This window comes from Haemorhous mexicanus, chromosome 9 (assembly GCF_027477595.1).
Source record: "Haemorhous mexicanus isolate bHaeMex1 chromosome 9, bHaeMex1.pri, whole genome shotgun sequence".
NCBI lineage: Eukaryota > Metazoa > Chordata > Aves > Passeriformes > Fringillidae > Haemorhous > Haemorhous mexicanus.
The window spans coordinates 5349114-5370448 of record NC_082349.1 but is presented as its reverse complement, the minus strand read 5'-3'; the positions used below and the strand labels follow the sequence as shown (position 1 = coordinate 5370448).

The following is a 21335-nucleotide window of genomic DNA, read 5'->3' as shown; positions in this document are numbered from 1 at the left end:
CACCTCAAGGGGGTCCAGTCCTGTCACAACACCGTGCCTTGGACCAAACCCCCCCCATAGCTTCAGAGCGTTAAGATGCTTTGTGCAAAAAAGTACAAATCACATCGCCTTCAGAACGCTTTATTCAGAGGCAAAACAATGTGGCGAGCATAGAATTAAACAAAAACAAAACAAAGCCCCCCCAAAAAAGCGAAAACAAAAGATATAATAATCCCAACCAAACAAAAACAACCCCTTTGTGTTCTAGACTGGGATCACTGGTTCACTCTCCTCCTGGAACACGGAGATGTCCATATGTCCGTGGGACATCACTGTCCGTCCTGCTGCAAAACACATCCCTTGTCCTCGACGCTACCAAGGTCTTCAGTGAAAAAATAATCTAAAATAGAAACTACTGTCTAGATGGAGAAACTGGTGCTGTCATCTGAAAGAAACAAATAGCTCCAGTGAATATTTCAGCTCCTCACCAGAGGACACAATAGGGACATATTTAAGTCTCAATACTAAAATCCATTACTGTCAAATTGATTCTTATTAGGCATCTGGAATGAAAAAACTGATTTTGCAGGAGGAAAAGCCACTAAAATTGACTTGCATGATTGTATTGTGTAGTTTTTTAATGTGCCTTTCACTGGGCACACTTGGCTAATTTTATATCATTTATTTTAAATCTAATATAGCTTCTATTCAGTAAATACACTGATTTTCACAAACACAGTTGTGGCTGGTGTACTTGGAGTGGCCTGGCCACTATTAGGCTGTTCCTGGACGTCCTCCAGAGAATCATCCAACAGAATTCAAATGTCATCCGCTGCTGGCAGCAGTCCTGGATGCCAGGAAGCAAATGCTCAAGCTATCCCAGAGAAGGAATGCAATGCAGAGGGATGGATGGCTCGGGCTCTGAGTCAGCCCTGCCTAGAGCCTGCACAGATGTCCCCACACAGGGCTGCTGCTCTGAAACACTGTCTCAAACATCAAGGGGGAAAAACTCAACCTGCTTTTTATATTAAAAGGAAAGAAAAACTGGAGTGTTACAGTTTATTACTTAAGTTTCACTTGAGCAGAATAAATTCAAATAAATGCTTTTGGGTTTTTGTAAGGGAATGGCCTCTGGGACTGAGTATATTATTTATTTACATGTGAGTTTGTTTGCCAAGATCAGACTTCAAAGAAAATAACATATTTGTTCCTCAGAGTCTTTTCAGTTTTTACATCTGCACTTAAAACTTACAACTGAAACAAAGTTAGTAAATTTTATTTGTATATTGACCCCATTTAGCAAAATAAGTCTGTTAAACCCCGTTCCATTCAACCATAGTGATGGGGAAAAGTTTCAAGATGTCTGTGATGACTACAGAAAAAGGAAGTTTAGACAGGGTTCTCACCTTATTTAGTGACTCTTTGTTATTACTGTTGTTCCATTTTGAGCAGGGATAATAGGAGCAGAAATATCCAGTTCAGGGGCATCAAAAAAGTATGCCTACATTATCAGAGAAAAAAAATATTTAGAGAGAAACATACAGTGCTGCCTCATCCCAGCTCTTTCCACACTCATCAAGCACAAACACAGCACTGAAATGGCAAATTTGAATCTTTCTCTGTTTTTATCAGATTAGAAATGGTCAGTTAAAATGGTGCTCTGAACTGTACTTTAAAATTTAACTGTTAGCAGCCAAGGTCTTTGGAGAAGACCTGGACTGGAAAGGGCTGGATTGCAGATCCAGGAAGAGTTGTGCTTTGCTGTCACTACCCTGCACACTGAGCTGTGGGGAACCAGATCCCTCTACTCTGGAAGCTGTGGAAACTGAGGCCTGGCTGACCTGCTAAAACTCCTAAGCCCACAATTTATATTGAACATTTAATCCTTCTAAAGGACTAAGCACAGTACTCATTGGAATAAAGTGCAACTGGATACTATAAAGATTAAGGCTTTGCTGGTACTATGATGAATTCCAGGTGAATTGGACTCGATGATCCTGATGGGTCCCCTCCAACTTGGAGATACTCTATGACCTCATAACTGATTATTGAATTCATTACCAGCACTGTCAGGGTCACACTGGCATCAATTTTTACTACGTTTAACATAACAGAAATTTTTACATTGGAGGTTTTCCTGTGACCAGCCAATCCTTCCGACCCTGTCCCATAACATGCCACCTGTCCTAGGAAATAAGAGATCAGAAAAAAGGACTGGCAGTGTCCCACCAGACATCCAACAGCCAGCAGGGCGTGCAGCAGCAGGATGGTGGCCACGGTGGCCACCGCGATCCTGCGGTTGTCGTCGCGGACGGCGGGCCAGAAGGTCATCACCAGCACGGAGCCCGAGAGGCACAGCGAGAACACCACCAGCACCCAGCGCACCACTTTCTGTGGGATGATCCACAAGATCTGCAAAAGGCAGGAGAAGGCTTGCAAAAGGCTGGCAAAGAGGCTGCGTGCTCTGTGACACCGTCGTCACTTCCCTTTGTGCACAAATGAACTCGCGCCTAAATCTGACACATCTCTTACTGGAGGAAAGAGTGAGAGCAGTGATGAGCTTTACTCCCAGACACAAGGGTGAATCCCAAGTTATGCCACTCCCTCCAAGGCCTGTCCCCAGCCAGGGAAACTTGTCCTTGGAGCCATCAGCATCTGTTCCCTAGGAACACAAACATCCTGATTCCCGAGGCTGCCTGCCAGGCTCACCAGCAGCACCTTGCTTGGTTTTGCTGCCTCTGGGGAAATGATGTGTCCTGGGCTTTTCCAGCACCCACAAGACACCTTTACACTAGACAAGCTTCAAGAAAATGAGCAAAATATTTTCCCAGTCACCAAAATTTCGAAAAATATCAACAATATTATAAGAAACAGCAAATCTCAGGCAGGCCATGTGAGAGGGGCTCTCTTTAGTAATACGTACCGCTGTGGGAATGTAAATGAAGAGGGAGTAGCCATAGACACACACTATCTCCAGGAAGGAGTAGGAGACAATGTTCATGACTTTACTGTTCCTCCACATCAGGAATCCCCAGAGAGCAAGGGGAACAAGCCAAGCATACGCATAAATCGTTGTAGCTGCTATGGACACTGGAAACACAACAAAGGGTTTAATGTTCTACTTTGAATCCTGCCAGAATCAAAGGTGTAGAAGCATTCAGCATGAAAACTAGAAAGCTGCCTGGGAAGGTATTTCCAAAAGATGAAGTTTGAATTATTAATAAACTGCGAACTTTGCATTTATATCTAGTTTACACCCAATGCTCTGCCAGCACTTCAAGTAGATGATATCAGTGATATCTGATCTGGTAATTTTCTGCCTGAGGCCTGCAGGTTCCTGAGAGGCCACAGATGCAGGAAGGTCCCCACCAAACACCAGAGTGCCCAGTGCTGGGCTTTCACTCTCTGTACAAGGAGACATCCACCAAGGCTAGAAAATAACTAATTACTCCTGCTTGCTCTTCTAAAACCCTGAACTAGCTTATGTTCTGAAATAAACAGGGTTCTGCCAGTCACAGCCCATTTTAAGGGCTTATTTCAGATATCTAAAAATTTAAAGACAGCAATCAATTAAAAGATTTGTGCTAAATCAAAGCCATGACCTGGTTTCATATTACTTCATTGGCACATTAAAAAAACAAAACAAAACAAAACAAAAAAAACCCCACCCCCCACAAATAACTACTTACAAACCTTTTCTGAACTCAGGCACGTAGTGGTACGTTGGTTTGCCCAGATGGATGAAGAAATTTGAGAGATTGCCACTAACAGCAATAGTGAACACGAGTGTAGCACATATCCAAAATGGACCTTAAAAGAAAAAAAAAAAAAAAAATAGCACCTCCTTTGCTGTCTTGCTTTCTAGGTCAGCAAGACAAATGTAATACAGACTGATAATATTTAGCACAGCAAGTAACTTCTCCCACCCCACACCTACCATAAAGGTCGGGATTGCTGCGGATATACAGCCTTACAAAGTTCTTCCCAGGGACTGGGAACACTGACCCTTTGATTCTGTCCAGGACCTAAGAAACACAAGGATCTGTCTGACTGACAATGCAAAAAGGAAAAAACCCTCAGTTTATAAGGCATAATTCAGACGACAGTTCTCCTCTGGAGCAGAGTATTAACCTGGTATGTGTCCACATCAAAGAAGGTCTGGTAGTACTCAAAAGTCCAGAAAGGGGCACTTTTCTTCTGTCCTGCAAGCAGCTGGATGGTGGGAAAGGGAACATGGAAAGTGTTACAAGCACACAATTTATGCATTACTAGCTCATTTACACAGTAGTCATATGATTTTGGTACCCAAACTGAAAACAACCATAACAGGGTAGGATTATGTAATGGTTTCCCTCTTCCCCTCCAACAGCTGTTGACAGCCAGTCTCTTATCTCCCTGTAGGCAGAACCACGGCCCGAGGTTGTAAAGAGCAGCCTGCTACTACTTGCTGCCACATAATCTGGAACACACACCCTCACCACCATGACAAGTTCCTTTTGCTCTCAGAACCACAGAACGGGCTGGGATTGAAGGGACTTTAAAGATCATCTCACTCCATCCCCCTGCCACGGCCAGGGACACCTTCCAATCTGCCAGGTTGCTCCAAGACTGGCCTTGAACACTTCCCGGGATGGTGCAGCCACAGCTTCTCTGGGTAACCAGTGCCAGCACCTCACCACCCTCATAGGAGAGAATTTCTTCCTATAACCAATCTAAACCTCTTATTTTTTAGTCTGAAGGCATTCCCCTTGTCCTGTTCTCAGCATGCTCTTGTAAGAAGTCTCTCTCCATTTTTCTCACAGGCCTCCACCACAGGGGTGAGAGCATTACCTCTGTTTTATCAGAGTCATCAGTGCCCAGTAACTCATCATCCTCTTCCCTCCCTGGCTCCTGCAGGTGGCTGTGCTGATTCTTGGGGATTTCGACTGGCTCATCAATGCTTATGGTGGTGGCATCAGGATTTGCTGCAAGCAAATTAGCTGCATCGTCAAATTCTGCAAATAAGTACATTACAAGACAGGCGATGATCAAGACATTAAAATTTTTGTTCTCATGGCTCAAATAAACACATAAAAACCCTAAGACAGAATAACCACTAGCTTAGGCATGTAGGGTGCTATCTGTTTCCTAAAGTCCAAACTGACACGGATCAGCTGAACATTTAGTCAGTCAATAAAGTGTGAGTCTGCTTTTCCTGCCGATCTGCCGGCAGGATGTTACACTGACACCACTGGAGCCTGCCTTCCTGCCCTGCCAACAGCCCCGAGCCCAGGGCCAGCAGGTCTCTGCGGGAGAAGGGAAAGCTGCCTCCTAGAGAAATGGGTACTTTTAATATTCTCAAAAAAACTGACATTAAATTTTTAATGAAGAACTAAGGAAGTCTGAAACCGGGGCCTTTTGCAAGTTACAGAGCGCTCTGCCCCTTTCCAGCTGTCACTTGCTACCACAAAGGATGTCAGTCCACGATTTCCGTCAACACCGGTTACATTTTTTATCTCGCCAGCAGCACAATCCCATCTCAGAAAATTCAGGATACCTGACCCCATCCTGACCCCACAAACAAAACTCCCAGGACGTTTTTATTCCGCGAACGCTCAGGAACGCTCCCAGAGCCTCCAGCGCCTGACGGCTCCCCCAGCTGGGGCCCAGCCCCTCGTCCGCACCTGCGACATCGCCTTTACCTTGGAATTTGAGGTCGTCCGCCGTCGCCATTCATCCGCCTGGATGAGGATCAGCTCCCCGGGACTCGACCCTCCTGCAAGAGGACAGGGGCAGAGCTGGGGCGGGTGCAGTCCCCGCCCTGTGCCAGCGCTGTTGTGCCCCGCGGCCGCGCCCCCCGAGCCCCACACCCGCCCGGGCCCCGGGCCGGGGCACCCCGCACCTCGGCACCGCCACGGCCCCGCAGCCGCCGCTCCGCTCCCTTAAAGGCGCCGCTACTGCCGCGCGGCCCCAGCCAATGAGCGGCGCCGCTGAGCCCCTCTACCCCCGCCCCTCAGGGAGCAACAGCCCCTCCGGCGACGCGCCTGGCACCGACCAATCAGAGCCCGCGCCGCGCTTCCGCGTGCGCGCCCGCCCGCCCCCTTAAAGGGCCCGCGGCAGCCCGAGCGCGGTGGGTCGGGTGTGGCGGCGGCTGCTGTCTGTGAGGGAACATACCGGCGCTGTGGGCGATCATGCGCTTGTACAGCTGTTACAGACGTATACTGCGTGTTTTGGTAACTTTTTTACCAGAGAAACACAGAACAGTTTGGGTTGGAAGGGGCACTAAAGCTCATCTCATTTAATCTCCTTGCCCTGGCAGGGACACCTCCCACCAGAACGGGTTGGTGCCAGCCCCGTCCAGCCTGGCCTTGGACACTTCCAGGGTTCCAGGGGCAGCCACAGCTGCTCTAGGCACCCTGTGCCAGGGCCTCACCACCCTCACAGGAAAGAATTTCTCCTTCGTACCTACTCTAAACCTGCCCTTGCAGCCATTCCCCCTTGTCCTGTCACTGCCGCCCTTGTCAATAGCCTCTCTCCATCTGTCTCGTCTCCCTTCTGGTGCCACAAAGCCTTCTCCAGGCTGAACAGTCCCAACTCTCCCAGCCCTTTCTCACAGCATCCCTCTGGTCTCTGATCTTGCTGTCCTCTTGAGGCGTCGCTCCAACCAACAGATCCATGTCCTTCCTGTGCTGGGGACCAGCTGGATATTATATATACTGGAGCGCATATATATATATATATATATATATATATATATACACACACACACTTTTAAATTTTTTTTTCTTAATCCTTCAGCCCCAAAAAGCCAAATGCTGGAACGCAGCAGAGCCCCAGAGCAGTCAGAGCAAGAGGAACAGGGTACTGTTTGCACAGCATCTGCATCACCCCAAGGCCTCAAGCATCAGCACCTTAGTCTTTACTATGGGATTCAGGGAGAACACCCTGATCTAGATGCCCTCATTTGTAAAGCCATTTGTGGATAAGCCTCACAGCTCTGCAGTGAGTACCACACCCCCTCCCTGGCTGCACTTTGGTGCAGCTGGAGGGAGCACTGCTGACAGGATCCTTGCTCACCCAGGGGCTGAAGTGCAGGGACAGGACAGTGTGCAAGTTAAGGCAGAAACTCAATCAAACACGTGGATGTTTTCCCTCCCCGTCACCCTGTACCTTTGCCCCTGCCTCGCATTGTGCTCACCAGACCTCTCCACCACCATGTCGGGCATCAGGGTTCTGCTACAGAAAATCCTGATCCTTCTGCAGGTTACTCTGTCTGTTGTTGTGGGCAAAACACTGATGATACTGTTCCCCAATGCCATGAAAAGATACATCCTAAAGATGGGCGAAAAGAGCAGAATGAACAGGAATCCAAAGTTCAGCTATGAAAACTGGGGCCCGACTTTTTTCAGCTTCAAGTATTTGCAGTTTGTGCTGAAGGTGAAGTGGAAGAGGCTGGAGGATGAAGCCTACGAGGGACACCCTGCTCCCAACACACAAGTGGTGACCCTCAGCGGGGAAGTTTGTCACCTCCTGGATTTCATGAAAGGTCAGTAATTGAGTCAGTAATTTCAGTAATTGCTGAGAGCATAAATGAGGAGATGCTGCTGAGGGAGCAGGGACAGGCAGCTGGCAACAGAATGCATCACGTGCAGACCACCAGAGCTCACCTGCTGGAGAAGATGCAGCACATTTACTCCAGCTGCTTCTTGATTGTCAAAAATAACCTGCATTTATCACCCTGTCTATGCTATCCCTTCACACCACTGAGTTTTTGCAAGAGCTGGCTCTGCCTGGAAACACTTTTTGCTGAAAGCCGAGGTAATAATTTGTTTTAGGGAGGGAAGGCCCAGAACTGAAATGTGTGCAATGATCCCTGAGTGCTGGCTGTCATTCCCTGTCCATACAGAAAATTCCACACCAGCTCTCTTAGCTAGCCTAAAGCCTAGAAAGCACACAGTGGGTTTTTCCAGATCTAAAGTGGCTGGGAATAAAGCAGAAGTAGCTGCTTTGTACTTTGTCCGCTGCCTCCCACTGAGATCTCAGCAGAACGTAGAATTAATCATTAAGCTGCAGCCTCCATCCCCACGGGAGGGATTACATCTTTCTCTCACTCTGCATCCCTAATTATATATAGATATTTATGTAGAAAATGGGCTGCAAATTTGGAGAAGAGATACACAGTATCTACAGGAAGGTACCACTGTTATTTAATTCTTTAGGATGTGGATCTATGGTTAGCAGCAGCTTTTAAGTTAAGCCATGCCAGAAAGGTCTTGGACAAATTTAATGGAATTCAGCATAACCAGACTAAAAGAGGTGCTTAAAAATCCTGCAAGCCCTCTTAAATCAAGGCCTTGCAAACAGATGCCAACATAAACACAACACTGTGTTAATTTGTAAGCAACTGCAGATACTTTTGCCAGTGTAAGGTTAGTTTAATAATAATATATAACCAGAGTTCTGTTTGAACAGGAAATTGCAGAAATACATTGAAAGCATGAAAGACTGTGATGCATGACTTAAAAGTCTGCAGTTTCCCCTCAGCTCAGCTCGAACTGACACATCTAAAAAAATCTGGACGTGAAAAGGTACTGGGACTCTGTCCTCAATGCCCACCCCTGAACCACTGTCCCTGGATAACCTTGCAGAAGGCCATGTTTAGTATTTTTGAAGTTGCTCCATACTAAGGGTCTCAGGGAGGCTGAGATGCCCATTTTGGATCAGTACCCCCCAAAAATGTTGGTAACTTGCTAATTGGCTCTTGTGATGAGGAAAAGAGAAGCTGTGAGAGTGCAGAGTGCCTCCTGCCTTTACTGGGCAGGGTTCCCTCAGGTAAACTCCTTGCTGGATGCAGCACAGATAGAGCCAGGCTAGGACAAACACCTTGCAGAGATACAGAGGTTCTGCTGCTGATTTTACTGACCTAGGAGAAGTTTATGAAGTGACTTGATGTTGTCCAGGAATCCCTGCACCAGAGGCTCAGTTCAGTGTATTTAATTTTGTCCTTCCTCCCTTTGCTTAACCACAAAACATTTTTTTCTTCCCCAGATAACCGGCCTTTAATCCTGAACTTTGGAAGCTGCACCTGACCTTCTTTTATGCTAAAATTTGATGAGTTCAACGAGCTCATCAAAGATTTCAGCTCAATAGCAGATTTCCTTATCATCTACATCGAGGAAGCTCATGCAGTAGGTACAGTACAAACACCACAGTGATGCCAACCACAGCTACAAATGTGTCACTTCCTTTAGGGAAAAAAAGTGTGCTAGCAAAGGAGGGGGCTGCAAACAGCACAGAAATCTTCAAATCAAGTGGCAACACCACATCTAGGCACCAGTTTGTGTCCCTAATTCTCCTAAGATTCTACTTACACTTCTGACTTTACACTGAGTTACTCATGTGAAGAACATAGTTGTGTTTTTTAACAATTGCCTCTCAATGTTAGTACAGCTCCTTTTGGAAAGAGGAAGAAAAGACATTTCATAGAACAAAAGTTAAGTGTACAATATGTTATGTGTTGACTGAAAAAAAAAATTAGTTGTTAATATTTTTCAGGAGCAGGATGCAGACTCCAATTTGAAAAATTCAGCAAGCAAACAAACCACACTCGTTTATCTACACTGGATTCTAAGTAACACATTGGCACTGGTTTTATCCCAGGATGAAATGTTTTTCTAAAACCTAACATTTGTAGTTTTCTTTTCTACTTTACTGGGCAGAGTTGTGTGCAAACACAATGTTTGCACACAACTCTTCCCAGTAAAGAGGAATGTTTGTTTGCATAGTTCTGATAAACAAAGGCATGGCCTGGCTCACATTTCACTTCTCACAGACCTGTAATTTTGGTTTATAGGCTTAATAAGTACAATCAAGCAAAATGAACAACACTGACAAATCTTACCCAATACATGTTCCCCACCTGGTGTCTTTCTAAGGTAGATCTATGTGGGAAAATTTCAGCTAAAATCCATCAAATATTTCTGAATCCGGGGCAAGAAGAAAATACAGTTTGATGAGGGGGGAAAAAACCCAGATCTTGGGACCACTTATTGGAAAGCTCTAGTGGTGCCATAATTTGAGAGGGGTTTTCATTTCATAGCAAATTTTGATGTTAGGAATAAACTGTAAGATTCTTTTAACCTAGATTTGGGATATGACACACAGTACATGTCCACCCTTGTACCTATTCAAAACCTTCACTGCTAAATCCCCTCCTCATTTGTTTTAGATGGATGGGCTTTTAAAAACAATGTCATTATTAAAAACCACAGAAGCCTCGAAGATCGAAAAATTGCAGCACAATTTCTTCAGAAAAATCAGCCTCTGTGTCCAGTGGTTTTAGACACTATGGAAAACCTGAGCAGTTCAAAATATGCTGCACTGCCAGAGCGACTCTACATGCTTCAGGGAGGGAAGGTCATCTACAAGGTAAAAAATGTCAGCACCAATCAGCACAGTATACAGAGATTTTTAAGTTTCAAGGTGACTGGAGACTGCTTTACATTTAACAGTCAGTATTTCGTTCTGTTTGAGAGCGAAACATTTCACAGTGCACTGTAAATGTGGAGAGAAATGAAAATGCAGCAAAACCAGTCTGGGCCTTTATAATGTACATATTTGATGTGCACCTCAGCCTTGCTCAAATATTTATCTTTTGGCTCATTAGTAACCCAAGGTACATCTAAGCTGTGAAATCCAGGAACACTTCCCACCTCCAGGATCCAGACATTGGCTCTGTCCCAGTGACACAGCAGGGTGTAACCAGTGTGTAACCATCTCCCAGGGATGGCTCCAGTGGAAAGGGAGCCCAAGGCACACCTGCCCACAGTTCTGCTGCAGCTGCTGTGCTCTAAAGGATTTCTGCTCTGCTTGAGCATCACTGTGTCATTTTATTGCCTTTGCAGGGAGGAGTGGGGCCTTGGAATTACCACCCCCAGGAAATACGGGCCATCCTGGAAACACTGGAATAGAAAAAGGACTTCGAAGCAGAAACTATCTGGATAAAGAAGTTCAAAAAGAATATGTCGTAGTCTAAGGGACAAAAATAGAATTTAAAAACAGCCACAGAGAGAAGAAGAAAAGAACAATGTTGTATATGCAGTGTTTATGCAAGGAGCATCTGAATGAGGTTCATGATGTTTGTCTAGAAGCTTTCAGGTGTCATCCCTACACCACCAACTTCTGTAGTAACTTACTACTCTTGTATCACATGCAGTAATGTGGGAGCTGAGTCCACTGAGCTCTGGATACCAACATTTACACTTTTAAGGAATATCCTGCAGGATGAACTTCAGGGTGGTGACATTTGCAAGAGTCCACGAGCATGCAAAGCAACTGATTTCACATTACTATACACATTGCACTTGTGTATATAAAATGTTCCCTTTCACTGACTTCAGGAGGCTTCTGAGCAATGTCCATTAACATCTGTTTCCATGAGTATTTGTTATGATGGTCCCAGCCTAAAGCACTGGCGGCTGTGACCTGATTCTAGAAAATATTTATAGAAACAAGGGATTGATCTACAAGTATTAAAAGTCTGTCTATCAAAACACTTAATTTGGCTTCAGATTATTTTCCTTCCTGCCCTGCCTCTCTCCCCCAGGTTATTTCTAAGCAATAGCAGATATTTATATTCATTCTAATAATCTCTGAGTTTGAGCTGATCAGAAACTTCCCAATTTAAGGACTTCTGAAGGACTTGTTTGATAGTAGGAAGTAATGCATCCCACTTAAGTAGCTCAGACTTTTTTTCCTATTTAACTCAGAGTGCAAGGGAAACATTTTATAGGAAATTGATTTTTAATTAATGTATTATGTAACCCTGATAGAAATATACTACCTTAAATGGACTCAGTTATGTTCAGGTGTTCTAGACTGACAGTTTAGGTTACAAAATGAAAAAGCTCTTACTACAATTAACAGCTGCACTGTGTTGTGGTTGGACTTGATCATCTTAAAAGTCTTTTCCAACCTAAATGATTCTATATGCTCATATTCTATTCCATACATTAGACCAGCAGGGAACACATACCACATCCATACCTTCAAAAACCACTTTAATACAAGGTGCTAATAATAAACATTCTCTGCAGTGCAGCTATCAAAATGTAACTTCCTTATAAAAAAACAAAGTGGAGGCCCAAATTTAAGCTGGGCTCAAGTGTTCTCTGCCGTGCCCTCTGCCATCACCCGATGCACTGACACAAAATGATCAAAGGCAGATTTGATGATGAAACGCAAGTAAGTGGCTTGGAACTCAGGAAGCTGCAGGAAGAATAAAAAAAATGTTATTGCATTCACTGTAGTAACAAAACTACCCAACCACATTTGCAGAAGTTTGTTAAACCACAAGGATCTGGATCTTTCAGTGTCTATTTTTTGAACTGCACATAAATCAAGTTCTTTGACCTGCAATTCAAAAAAATCCCATCACCTCCTGAATTCTGCAGCCTTAAAGGCAGCAAGTGAAGGAGGGAAGATTGCCACACTTCTGGAAAGGGCCCTTGCACCTCATCAGGAGCACTAGGCAGGTGCAATTTCATAGCATAATCTACAGAGGAGCAGCTGGGAAGTGCAATTTCACACCACAATCTACAAATTCCTCTCTTTAACACCAACTGAGCAATAATTGTAAATAAAGATGTTTGGTTTTTCTATGGTTTCTCCCCACTTATTCCAGACATCCCATTTCATGAACACTGATGTACATTGTAAATACTCACTGGAAATTCTTCCACTTGAAGCTGCCCTTCTCTGTGCTGCAAATCTAGAAAATATATTTTAAGGTAAATAATGAAGAGTAATGTGCAATGCAGTGAAGTTTTCACTAGACAGAGTTGAAGTGAGTTTAAGGACAATGAATTTACACTGTATATAGACACTGTTCTTTTTTATTTTTACAGGTGATTTAAGAGAATACTTTTTTGCAATATCCCAGTGTGTGTGCATATATATATCACACTCATTACAGTGTTAAAAAAAGTCACCCAAGAGACACTAAAAAAAACTAATCCCCAAGCCAAACAATGCAGGAAATGGCACTCTATTATACTATGTAAGCCTGTTTTTAATTTTTGGAACATAAAGTGCACAAGTAGTGCTTTTAGCCCTTATACAGCATTTTACTCTCCGAGCTGCTGCAGAGAGCAGCAGTGTTAACAAAATTCACTTAAACGTGACTGTTACATTAATGTCTAATAAAACAATTATCACCCCACACTTTGCTCAATAAATAGAGGAGGGGTTACAGGGATTCAAGGAAAAAGACCAACATTGCTCCCACAAAACCCCGCAAACTCAGTCTTACCTTTTTCAACACACTGTTCAAAACCCACAGGGTCTTTAGATGTGCTTCTTTCAATCCTTAAGGTCCGCACTAAAATATGTATCAATTCAAAATATCAACAAGTTCTGATTCTTTATTGATATTGATATTTATCCCATCACTTTGCAACCACAAAACACTTTCAGAGCATTAACTAATTTATTTTTTCTCTAAGCTATGGGGATTGTGAAAACGAAGGATGATTGCTTTGTGAAAATGAATCTTTACGCAAAATTAAATCTTTATGTGACGTTAAATGTTTATAAATCTCTTAAAAGTGGCTACATACAGACTGGGACACTACTGTGGGAACTTTTATTAAGGCACGGACACACATTTTAACATAGCACATATTACCTACTGCGAGACACAAAGTCTTACCCAAATAACACTGGATGGCGACTTTGCTGATTTTTACACATTTGGGAAAACCAATAATCAGTTCCTGTGGGAACATGCCTGTCGTCGTCCAAAATGTTTTGGAACTTCTGTAGAGAGAACAGGACAAAACCCTCAACCGCAGCTTTCCATCTATAATTCCATCTTCAATTGAATTTATCACAGAAAAATATGGAGGGGAAAGGAGAGGGGAAAGAGGAGGGGAAGAGGGGTGGAAAAGGAGGGGTGGAAAAACAGGGGAATGGTGACGAAGGGAAGGAGAGGAATGAAAAGGAGGAGGGGAAAGAGAAGGAAAGGGCCGGGGGAGGCATTTTTATTTGGGGTACTTTCAGCAGTGCCCCGTAGAAGGAGGGGCAGCTCTCTGGAGGTTTTCACACCTCGCCGGGCAGGCTCTGTACCCGGGCGGCCCCACAGGAGCGCGCAATGGCGGCGGGCCCCGAGCGGTTCCCCGCTGTGGCGACCCCAGTGAGGGCGAAGGGCCGAGCCCGGGCCAGCCCCGGCGGGCTCCGTGCGGGAGGAGCCGCTCCCGCCGCCCGCCCCCCGCCCGGCCCTCACCCGTCCGCCACGCTCTCGGCGGGGTGCTCGGCATCGCTGGACGTGGCCAGGACCAGCGCGGCCCCCGCCGAGCTCCGGCACCAGTCGGCGGCTCTCATGGCGCCCCGCGGGGCTGCCGCTCCCGGGCAACGGCGGCAGCTCCCCCCCTGCGGCCGCTCCGGGTGCGGGAAGCCGGGATCGCCCCTGGCAGGGCGGGGGAGGCCGGGCGGGACCCGCCGCTCCCGCCGTGCCCCGCTCCGCCCCGCCCGCCGCCCGCCCCCCGCGCGGCCCCGCCCGCCGCCCGCGGGCGCTGCGGGACGGGCGGCGGGAGCGCCGAGCCCCGGCCCGGCTGACGGCGCGGCCCCTCCTGGGGCAGGTAGGTGGGATGAGGGGGGATCGGGGAACGAACGGGATTCTGGCCTCCCTGCCCGGGCGGAGACCCTTTCCCCTGCGCCCCCTCCCCTTGTGCCCCTTACCCTTGTGCCCCTTCCCCTGGCACCCCTCAGGGCTGTGCCCGCTCACGGGGCGCTCACCCCCGGGCACTACCCGACCCCTTCACAGACCCTTCCCAGCGGAGCCGCGACCCCTCTCCGGGTTGGACCCGATCCCTTCGCACCCGCCTCCCCATCCCTTCAGGTACCCCCGGACCCCCTCGGGCAGGGCCCGATCTCCTCCCGCCCGCAGGACCCGACCGCCAGCCCCGCAGGCCGGGAGCTGAGAGGGTCCCGTCCCTGCCCTGCCCCTCGCCATGGCAGCTCTGGGCTCCCCTGCCCCCCGCCGGGACCCCGCTCCCGAACCAGAGCCCCCCGGCACCGGCTGGGGAAGGGGCACCGGGAGATGCCCATCCTCCCAGGGAGGGAGATTCCAGCAGGCTCCATTGCCCAGCTGCAGTCAGACATGTGCCCTCCTCTTCCTCCTCCTTCTCCTGCTCCTGCCTGCAGCAGAGCCAGGCCTGGTTGTGGGGGCACTTCCCACTCAACCCCAGACCCTCTCCTGCTGCCCCATCTCTGTCACGGGCCTGGGATCCATCCCGGGCCTCTCAGCCAGCCTGGGGTCCAGTTCCCACTCGGATGGGGTGTGTGGCAGGCGGCTCACACCCGTGCTCCACACAGCCTGCCCTCCTTGCTACGTGGCCATGCTCAGGGTTCTAAGGGGAGCTGCCAGCTTTGGGGGCTTTCCTGGGTCATGTTTTCCTCTGTGGCTGTTCTTCACCTGTCTGTGATTTGTTTTTGCAGAGCTGGTCGAGGGGAATGTCGTACTGTCTCCACTCAGAAAGCCATTTGGATACTGGGCCAATATACGTGCGTGAAAATGGGAAGCTGCATGTGGTAAATCGGGGTGCAGGCGGCGTGCAGAATGTCACTCCCAAAGCAAGACCTTTTAGTCTGTTTTCCAGAACTTTTTCGGTGGAGCTTTGCATGAACAGGGAGGATGATAGGGCAAGGAGGCAGAGGACTGATCATTTCATCTTCACCTACACCAAGGAGGGGAACCTCCGCTACTCGGCCAAGTCCCTCTTCAGCCTAGTGCTGGGTTACATTTCTGACAATGTAGATCACATTGACTCGTTGATTGGTTTCCCAGAGCAGATTGCTGAAAAGCTCTTTTCAGCAGCAGAAGCAAGACAAAAGTTCACAGAGCCAGTGACAGGGCTGAGAGCTCTGCAGAAGTTCACTGAAGCCTATGGCAGTTTGGTGCTGTGCTCACTGTGCTTGCGGAACAGGTAAGTGTTCCTAACAAATCTTCTCTTCTGCTAGCACACTTCAAGCTTCCTCTAAATTAAATTAAAAATACATTTTGGGCTTACAACACCGCCTAATTTTAATGAAATGCCCTGAACCTTATCTGATTCTTGTGCTTGCTGCCTTTTGTCCCATCCCTTTCCTACAAGTGCAGCTGTAATTTTCATTGTAAGATAAAAATCAGAAGTAACAGACTACATCTGTTTTAACCAACAGGGGATCTTATGTGGAGGATTAAACTTGCAACTATTTTAAACAATAATAATCAGCACTTCTGTGGAAATCCGTGTGCTTAGTGCCTTCTCAGGCATTTCATGGGATGTTTCTGTAATTGCTGTTTAAAAGCTTTTCAACACACTTAGCTGATTGTACAGATAAAATACACCCTTGCAAATTGTTTGGGTTTATTAACTATAAGCTTGCTGTCATGTCTCATTTTGGGGGCTCAGAAGAATCTACAGACTTGGGGGTAAGTTGCAGGCTTTGAAATCAGGCAGGTTTGACCTTATTTTATTGTTGTTGCCACCCCCATATTGACTGTACTTTAACAAGGTCCTGATTACAGTCCAGCACTAGTTTTTCCATCTTCTCAATGCCCACATCTTTAACTGAAAAAGTCTTGCCAAGTTTAAAACTGGATTATGTTTTTAAAGCCTTGCTCCTACTGAAGTCCTTCCCAGTAATAGAACCCTTCTCTTCCATCTCTACACTTGAAAAAGGAATGGTTTATCCAGTTTAAAATCAAAGTACTGGCATATTCATCTGAAGTGCCAAGGGTGTTCTGAGCACAGTAGGAATGTTTGAGTAGAAGTCAATTATCCTTTGTTTTATCCTTTAAACCTACTCCCTTTTTATCTCTAGCACAGATAATTTTATGGGCTTAATTTAGAAATTAAGCTACTTCTGGCATCTTCTGCCATTACAGAAAGCTGAGTTAAGTATCAAGTCTTTGAAATCCAGGAAGTAAGGCATTAAGGCATTTTCTGATGAATTTTATTTCTAAAAGAGCCCACTCTTCTCTCCAGAACCCCCCATAGCTAATAATCTCTCTCAAGAACTGGCTTGTGCTCTGACTGTATGTTGTGCTTTTTGCAGAGCCAAATTGCACAGGAAAGGGTGTGTGAGGGGGGTGGTTTGATGGGTAAAATTACCCTGGGAGGATATTAAGGTCCTCTTATTTGCATGGACAAAGAGGTGTTCCTGGAGGGATCAAATTAAAAATCACCCCCAGTTTATGCAGTGAAGATGCTGACCTCAGGGTGTGTCTTGCCATGGGGAATATGAGGTAAATTCAGGAGAGATCAGTGGATTTGGAGCCACAGGGACAGCAAGAGGTGACTGCCGGGAGGTATCGAGGGCTACGTGCTCATTACTGCATACTCATGCCTGCCATTCTTCAGTGGTTTGTTCCCATCTCTGAGCCTCCTACTGAATGGCTCCAGCACAGATGTTTGCGTGGCTGCTGAGTGAATCAGAGCAGGGATCCAGCACAGCTAAAAAAAAAACCCACTGAGTAACTGCTGCCTGGGGTGTAGCCACAGCTCTGGCCGGTCCTGGACTTCTACCCCTAGTCAAGCATTTTATTGACATATAAAAAGTAAAATTTTGCCACTGACAAGCTATCCTGTTCTGTTTAAAATCCATGTTTGAGGTGGATTTTAACCCTGGATGAATGTGGGTTTGTCTATACCCTTCCTAGACACTGAGGAAGAGCAGTTTGGGAAGCTGATTTATGATAATCTGGGATATTTTGCATTATCCTGAAATAATACAGCAATAATCTGTAAAGAAGCTCCTAACAGCAATATTTGCAAGTTGAAGTCTTCTTAGTCCAATATTTTGCATCAAATCAAAGCCATGACAGTGATCTAAGGAGAAGACTGGGAATTCAGACATGTTGTGTGCCAGCTGCACATAAAGAGGTACTTAGCGCAGCTGGGTAATTTCTGTCAATTTTCACATAGGTACTTAGCAGAAACGAGTGCATCATTGTGCTTATGACACTTGGGGATGTAGACACCTCCTTACATGCCTGAGCACTGAGGGCTTTTGGTTCTGGTTTTTTTTTGGTTTGCAGATACTTGGTTATCTCTGAAAAGCTTGAAGAAATTAAGTCTTTCCGGGAGCTGACGTGTTTGGATCTCTCCTGCTGTAAACTTGGAGATGAACATGAGCTGCTGGAACACCTCACCAAAGAGGCCCTGTCTAGGTACCAATTTCTTGAGCTAAAAATGACACTTTCTTTCCTACCACTAAGCAGTTCAGAGAATCAGGCTGAGACTTTAGAGGGAAGTTTCACAGGCTGCCGAGTGTAAGGTTGAAGATTTTGGTTGTTTGTAAAACCTGTTCTGTATAGGTAAACAAAATACAGAATTTATTGTACACAAAGCACATACTGAATCATAAAAAGTACTAAAATTATACAAGATAACTTACTCTCTCGTGTTTTATATCAACTTTTTATAATTTTCACTGTCTGGGTAAGAAATGCATCGTTAACATTTGGAACAGTTTTACATTTCCTTTTTTTAAGAGGGAAATTTATCAGCCAAATTTTTAACCAAACTAATGTTCTCCATGAAGATTTCTCGAAGGAGGAGGTTGATTATTTGGTTAGTTAACATCTCAAAACAGTAAATTTTGTAATTTTGTTTGGTACCAAAAAATGACAAGTAGATCATTTTGGAAGCATTAGGTAGGATGACTGCTAATTAAGGATATTATGTTGCTGTAAGATTTTGGTGCATTTTGCATCAAGGTTTTAGCTTGAAGTGCTCTGAAGAGAGCACTTCAATGTGATGTTTTTTCCTGAGTTTTGTTAATCAGTGCTATAAGACCTCATTATTTTCTTAAAATCACTGCTTATGATCACTTATTGAATCTGCTCTCTCTCAGTTTGCCAAGCATTTTTTCTTAGTTTTGAGTGCATTTCAGTTTGGCAGCCTTGGTATAAAGAACTTCAGGGTATAAAGAAGCTTATTGTCTCTGTTGGCAAATGTTTGGCTCTAGGATCAGTTTGTCACTGGTGCTGTGGGAATAGCTGCTCAAGTAGTGCTTCTGTTGAGCAAAAAGGGAAATACAAAGATATTTGTTACTCCTGCTAAGCCAGGCTCCTTCCTCGCTGCTTTTTACAGTGAGCCTGTAGGGCTTGGCAGAGGATGACCCTTCTGACACGGAGTTTTAGGACATTTTGTAAAACTCTCAGAAATAATGACCATAAACCCCCTGTTTGTACCTCTGCTGGCAGTGTGAAGAGGCTTCTCCTGAAGGACAACTCCCTGTCAGATGCCGGCCTGCGCAGGATGACCGCGCCCGTCCGTGTGCTGAAAAAGGGGCTGGACAATCTGCTGGTGCTGGACTTGTCCTGTAAGTGCTCCATGTCTCATAACAGAGAGAACCTGTGTCCTTTCTGATAAAGAATTTATCCTCCTTAGCACTGAAGGAATACAATTAATTTGTTGATTCCCATGAGCTAAGAGCTCAACCCCAGATTTCACCAGCAGCCTCCCAGAAGGCACAGGGCAGACCTGAGGTCTCAGGCATTTGCTACTTACATAAATATTTTCAGTAGGTTGAGAATTGGTATTGGACATATTTCTATTTTGATAATTACGGGGGGAAAGTCAGTCTTGTTCCAGTATTAGCTTTTGGAACAAATACTTCCTTGGTATTTTGATAATTGTTTTTCACATCATGTAACTTAATTCACTTTACTTGGCCTTACAGGTAACCCTAAGATCACAGATGTGGGAATTGGATACCTTCTTTCTTTCAAGAAATTGAATTGTTTGGACATTTCTGGGACAGGTCTCAAGGTAAAAATCATCAGAAAAAGTTTACTGACAAGTGTAATAAAAGTTCTTGCCCTCTGACTGCTTTATGTCCCTTTTTCCCAGGATGTTGATGCTGTCATAAAGCGGCTTCAAATGCAGATAGGTCTGGTTCACTCAAAAGTGCCTCTGAAAGAATTTGATCACAGTAACTGCAAAACAGAGGGATGGGCAGAGCAGGTAAGGGGGGTTAAACTGTTTCACTTTGAAAATTTGTTTTATAGAATACAAAATCACTGAATAGGAAAAAACAAGGGATGGAGTTGTTTCCAATGATATTTCTGTACATTTTACAAGACACATTTGAACTGCTTCATTTGTTCTTTCAGACAGTTCTGCAGTGGGAGCAGGCAGTTTTGGAGGCCATGAAGCCCCAGGATAATCTGAGATCCAGAGTTACAGCTCTTCACTTCTGTATGTAACTGCATGGACACCACAAAGTTGATTTATTTTCTTTTTTACAGGGTCTATTCCCATACTTTTTTGGGTTATAGTGCAAATAGTATCTCAGGTATGCAGTTTCAGCCCTTTGTGTAACTGCATTACAACGTACTTGAGTTTTTTCATTTGTTAAACTTCTGGATAATTCAAGTACAGCTCATATAACAACTGAGTTTTTTCCTTAATATTTTGAGTCCAAAATATAAATGGTATTTTTTTCCTGTGCACATTTCCAAGTTGGCTTGGCCAAAACAGTTTGTACCACAAAGTTATGCATTTTACAGCATAATTCTGTTTTTCCCAAAATCTGAACTTGTTATTTTTGCTTGTAGATGGCAAGACACACAGAATGGAGGAAGTAGTCAAATGCACACTGGTGGAGCCAGAAACTAAAGCATCTGGAAACTTGCAGTTTTATAAAGAAAACATTGAAAATTGCCATTTACCTTTAAAAAAGGAGGTTGCAGGCAGCCATGAATTAAAGAACAATAAAAAAAGAGCTTTGGCTGAACAAGAGAGAGAAAGGACTTCCAAACAGAAGCATCTGTGCCTCACTGTGGAGGATTGGGATTTGTTAAATACCTACTGAGTCAGAAAGAAGTGGGTCTTTTGTTTGTTGTTCTCTTGCTGATGACAGGATTTGGACATATTGAGAGGGAGTGACAAAGTACTGTTAAATCTGGTTGCTGTGACATGCCTGTGGGGTAACCTGTGCTGGGGGAGGGATAGAGACAAGAAGGTTGGTGATGCTACTGTATATTTTCAATACATAATAATTTTTTCAAATAAAGTTTTTGTTGTCATCCTTAAGTAACTCTTCTGATGAAGGTGTTTTTCACCAAAACAGCTTCTCCTATCCCTGCTGCTCTCCTGCCTCTCGAGGGGCAGGACACAAATCACTGCAGCTCATCTGAAATGAAGCTGCACTGGGCTTGTCAGTGCCATGGGATGTTTACAGTGCTGCTAGAACAGAAACCTCAGCCTGGAAGCACCAGGCTGTGCTGATGGGGTTGTGCAGAGGGAGGGAGCACAAAGGATAAGCACAGACCTCTGGGACGGGAGGCAGAGGCAGTAACAACACCTCAGCAAGAGCCATTGCAGAAG

General features: G+C 45.3%; 4 protein-coding genes across 8 annotated transcripts; 2 read left to right on the top strand and 2 right to left on the bottom strand.

Moving 5' to 3' along the window:
• Positions 1–104: 104 nt before the first annotated feature.
• On the bottom strand, positions 105–5979 carry YIPF1 (Yip1 domain family member 1). 5 transcript variants are annotated; one of them, XM_059853773.1, is made up of 10 exons: positions 5861–5979; positions 5661–5734; positions 4810–4943; positions 4111–4191; positions 3917–4004; positions 3673–3789; positions 2903–3069; positions 2209–2391; positions 1386–1480; positions 105–424 (listed from the first exon to the last, which is right to left on the bottom strand). In XM_059853773.1, the coding sequence occupies exons 2-9, from the start codon at positions 5689–5691 to the stop codon at positions 1391–1393; spliced, it is 891 nt and encodes a 296-aa protein (XP_059709756.1). In that variant the 5' UTR covers positions 5692–5734; positions 5861–5979; the 3' UTR covers positions 105–424; positions 1386–1390. The 5 variants fall into 5 exon arrangements, with proteins under 5 accessions (XP_059709756.1, XP_059709754.1, XP_059709755.1 ...); XM_059853771.1 differs by having other exon boundaries at positions 4810–4973; positions 5861–5977; XM_059853772.1 differs by lacking the exon at positions 5861–5979 and having other exon boundaries at positions 5661–5843.
• A 91-nt stretch (positions 5980–6070) lies between these two features.
• Positions 6071–11517, top strand: DIO1 (iodothyronine deiodinase 1). The gene is made up of 4 exons (XM_059853766.1): positions 6071–7504; positions 9007–9150; positions 10187–10386; positions 10863–11517. The coding sequence occupies exons 1-4, from the start codon at positions 6913–6915 to the stop codon at positions 10926–10928; spliced, it is 1002 nt and encodes a 333-aa protein (XP_059709749.1). The 5' UTR covers positions 6071–6912; the 3' UTR covers positions 10929–11517.
• Positions 11518–12000: 483 nt separating this feature from the next.
• IFT25 (intraflagellar transport 25) lies at positions 12001–14449 on the bottom strand. The gene is made up of 5 exons (XM_059853782.1): positions 14240–14449; positions 13667–13773; positions 13268–13336; positions 12684–12727; positions 12001–12225 (listed from the first exon to the last, which is right to left on the bottom strand). The coding sequence occupies exons 1-5, from the start codon at positions 14335–14337 to the stop codon at positions 12118–12120; spliced, it is 426 nt and encodes a 141-aa protein (XP_059709765.1). The 5' UTR covers positions 14338–14449; the 3' UTR covers positions 12001–12117.
• A 37-nt stretch (positions 14450–14486) lies between these two features.
• LRRC42 (leucine rich repeat containing 42) lies at positions 14487–21041 on the top strand. The gene is made up of 8 exons (XM_059853757.1): positions 14487–14594; positions 15454–15941; positions 18038–18169; positions 19208–19326; positions 19687–19775; positions 19857–19970; positions 20120–20204; positions 20564–21041. Exons 2-8 carry the CDS (start codon positions 15469–15471, stop codon positions 20818–20820), a joined length of 1269 nt encoding a protein of 422 aa, XP_059709740.1. The 5' UTR covers positions 14487–14594; positions 15454–15468; the 3' UTR covers positions 20821–21041.
• Positions 21042–21335: the final 294 nt, after the last annotated feature.

Bases quoted from the DNA above. Each gene is read 5' to 3' on its own strand.
- LRRC42 (XM_059853757.1), top strand. From the start codon at position 15,469: ATGTCGTACTGTCTCCACTCAGAAAGCCATTTGGATACTGGGCCAATA. The intron at 19,327-19,686 runs GTAAGTGCTCCA...TTGGCCTTACAG, and splicing joins GCTGGTGCTGGACTTGTCCT to GTAACCCTAAGATCACAGAT. The intron at 20,205-20,563 runs GTATGTAACTGC...TTTTGCTTGTAG, and splicing joins AGTTACAGCTCTTCACTTCT to ATGGCAAGACACACAGAATG.
- IFT25 (XM_059853782.1), bottom strand. From the start codon at position 14,337: ATGAGAGCCGCCGACTGGTGCCGGAGCTCGGCGGGGGCCGCGCTGGTC. The intron at 13,774-14,239 runs GTGAGGGCCGGG...TTCTCTCTACAG, and splicing joins GCCGAGAGCGTGGCGGACGG to AAGTTCCAAAACATTTTGGA. The intron at 13,337-13,666 runs GTAAGACTTTGT...TACATATTTTAG, and splicing joins CGCCATCCAGTGTTATTTGG to TGCGGACCTTAAGGATTGAA.
- YIPF1 (XM_059853771.1), bottom strand. From the start codon at position 5,691: ATGGCGACGGCGGACGACCTCAAATTCCAAG. The intron at 4,005-4,110 runs GTTAATACTCTG...TGTGTTTCTTAG, and splicing joins TTGATGTGGACACATACCAG to GTCCTGGACAGAATCAAAGG. The intron at 3,790-3,916 runs GTAGGTGTGGGG...TTTTCTTTTAAG, and splicing joins CAGCAATCCCGACCTTTATG to GTCCATTTTGGATATGTGCT.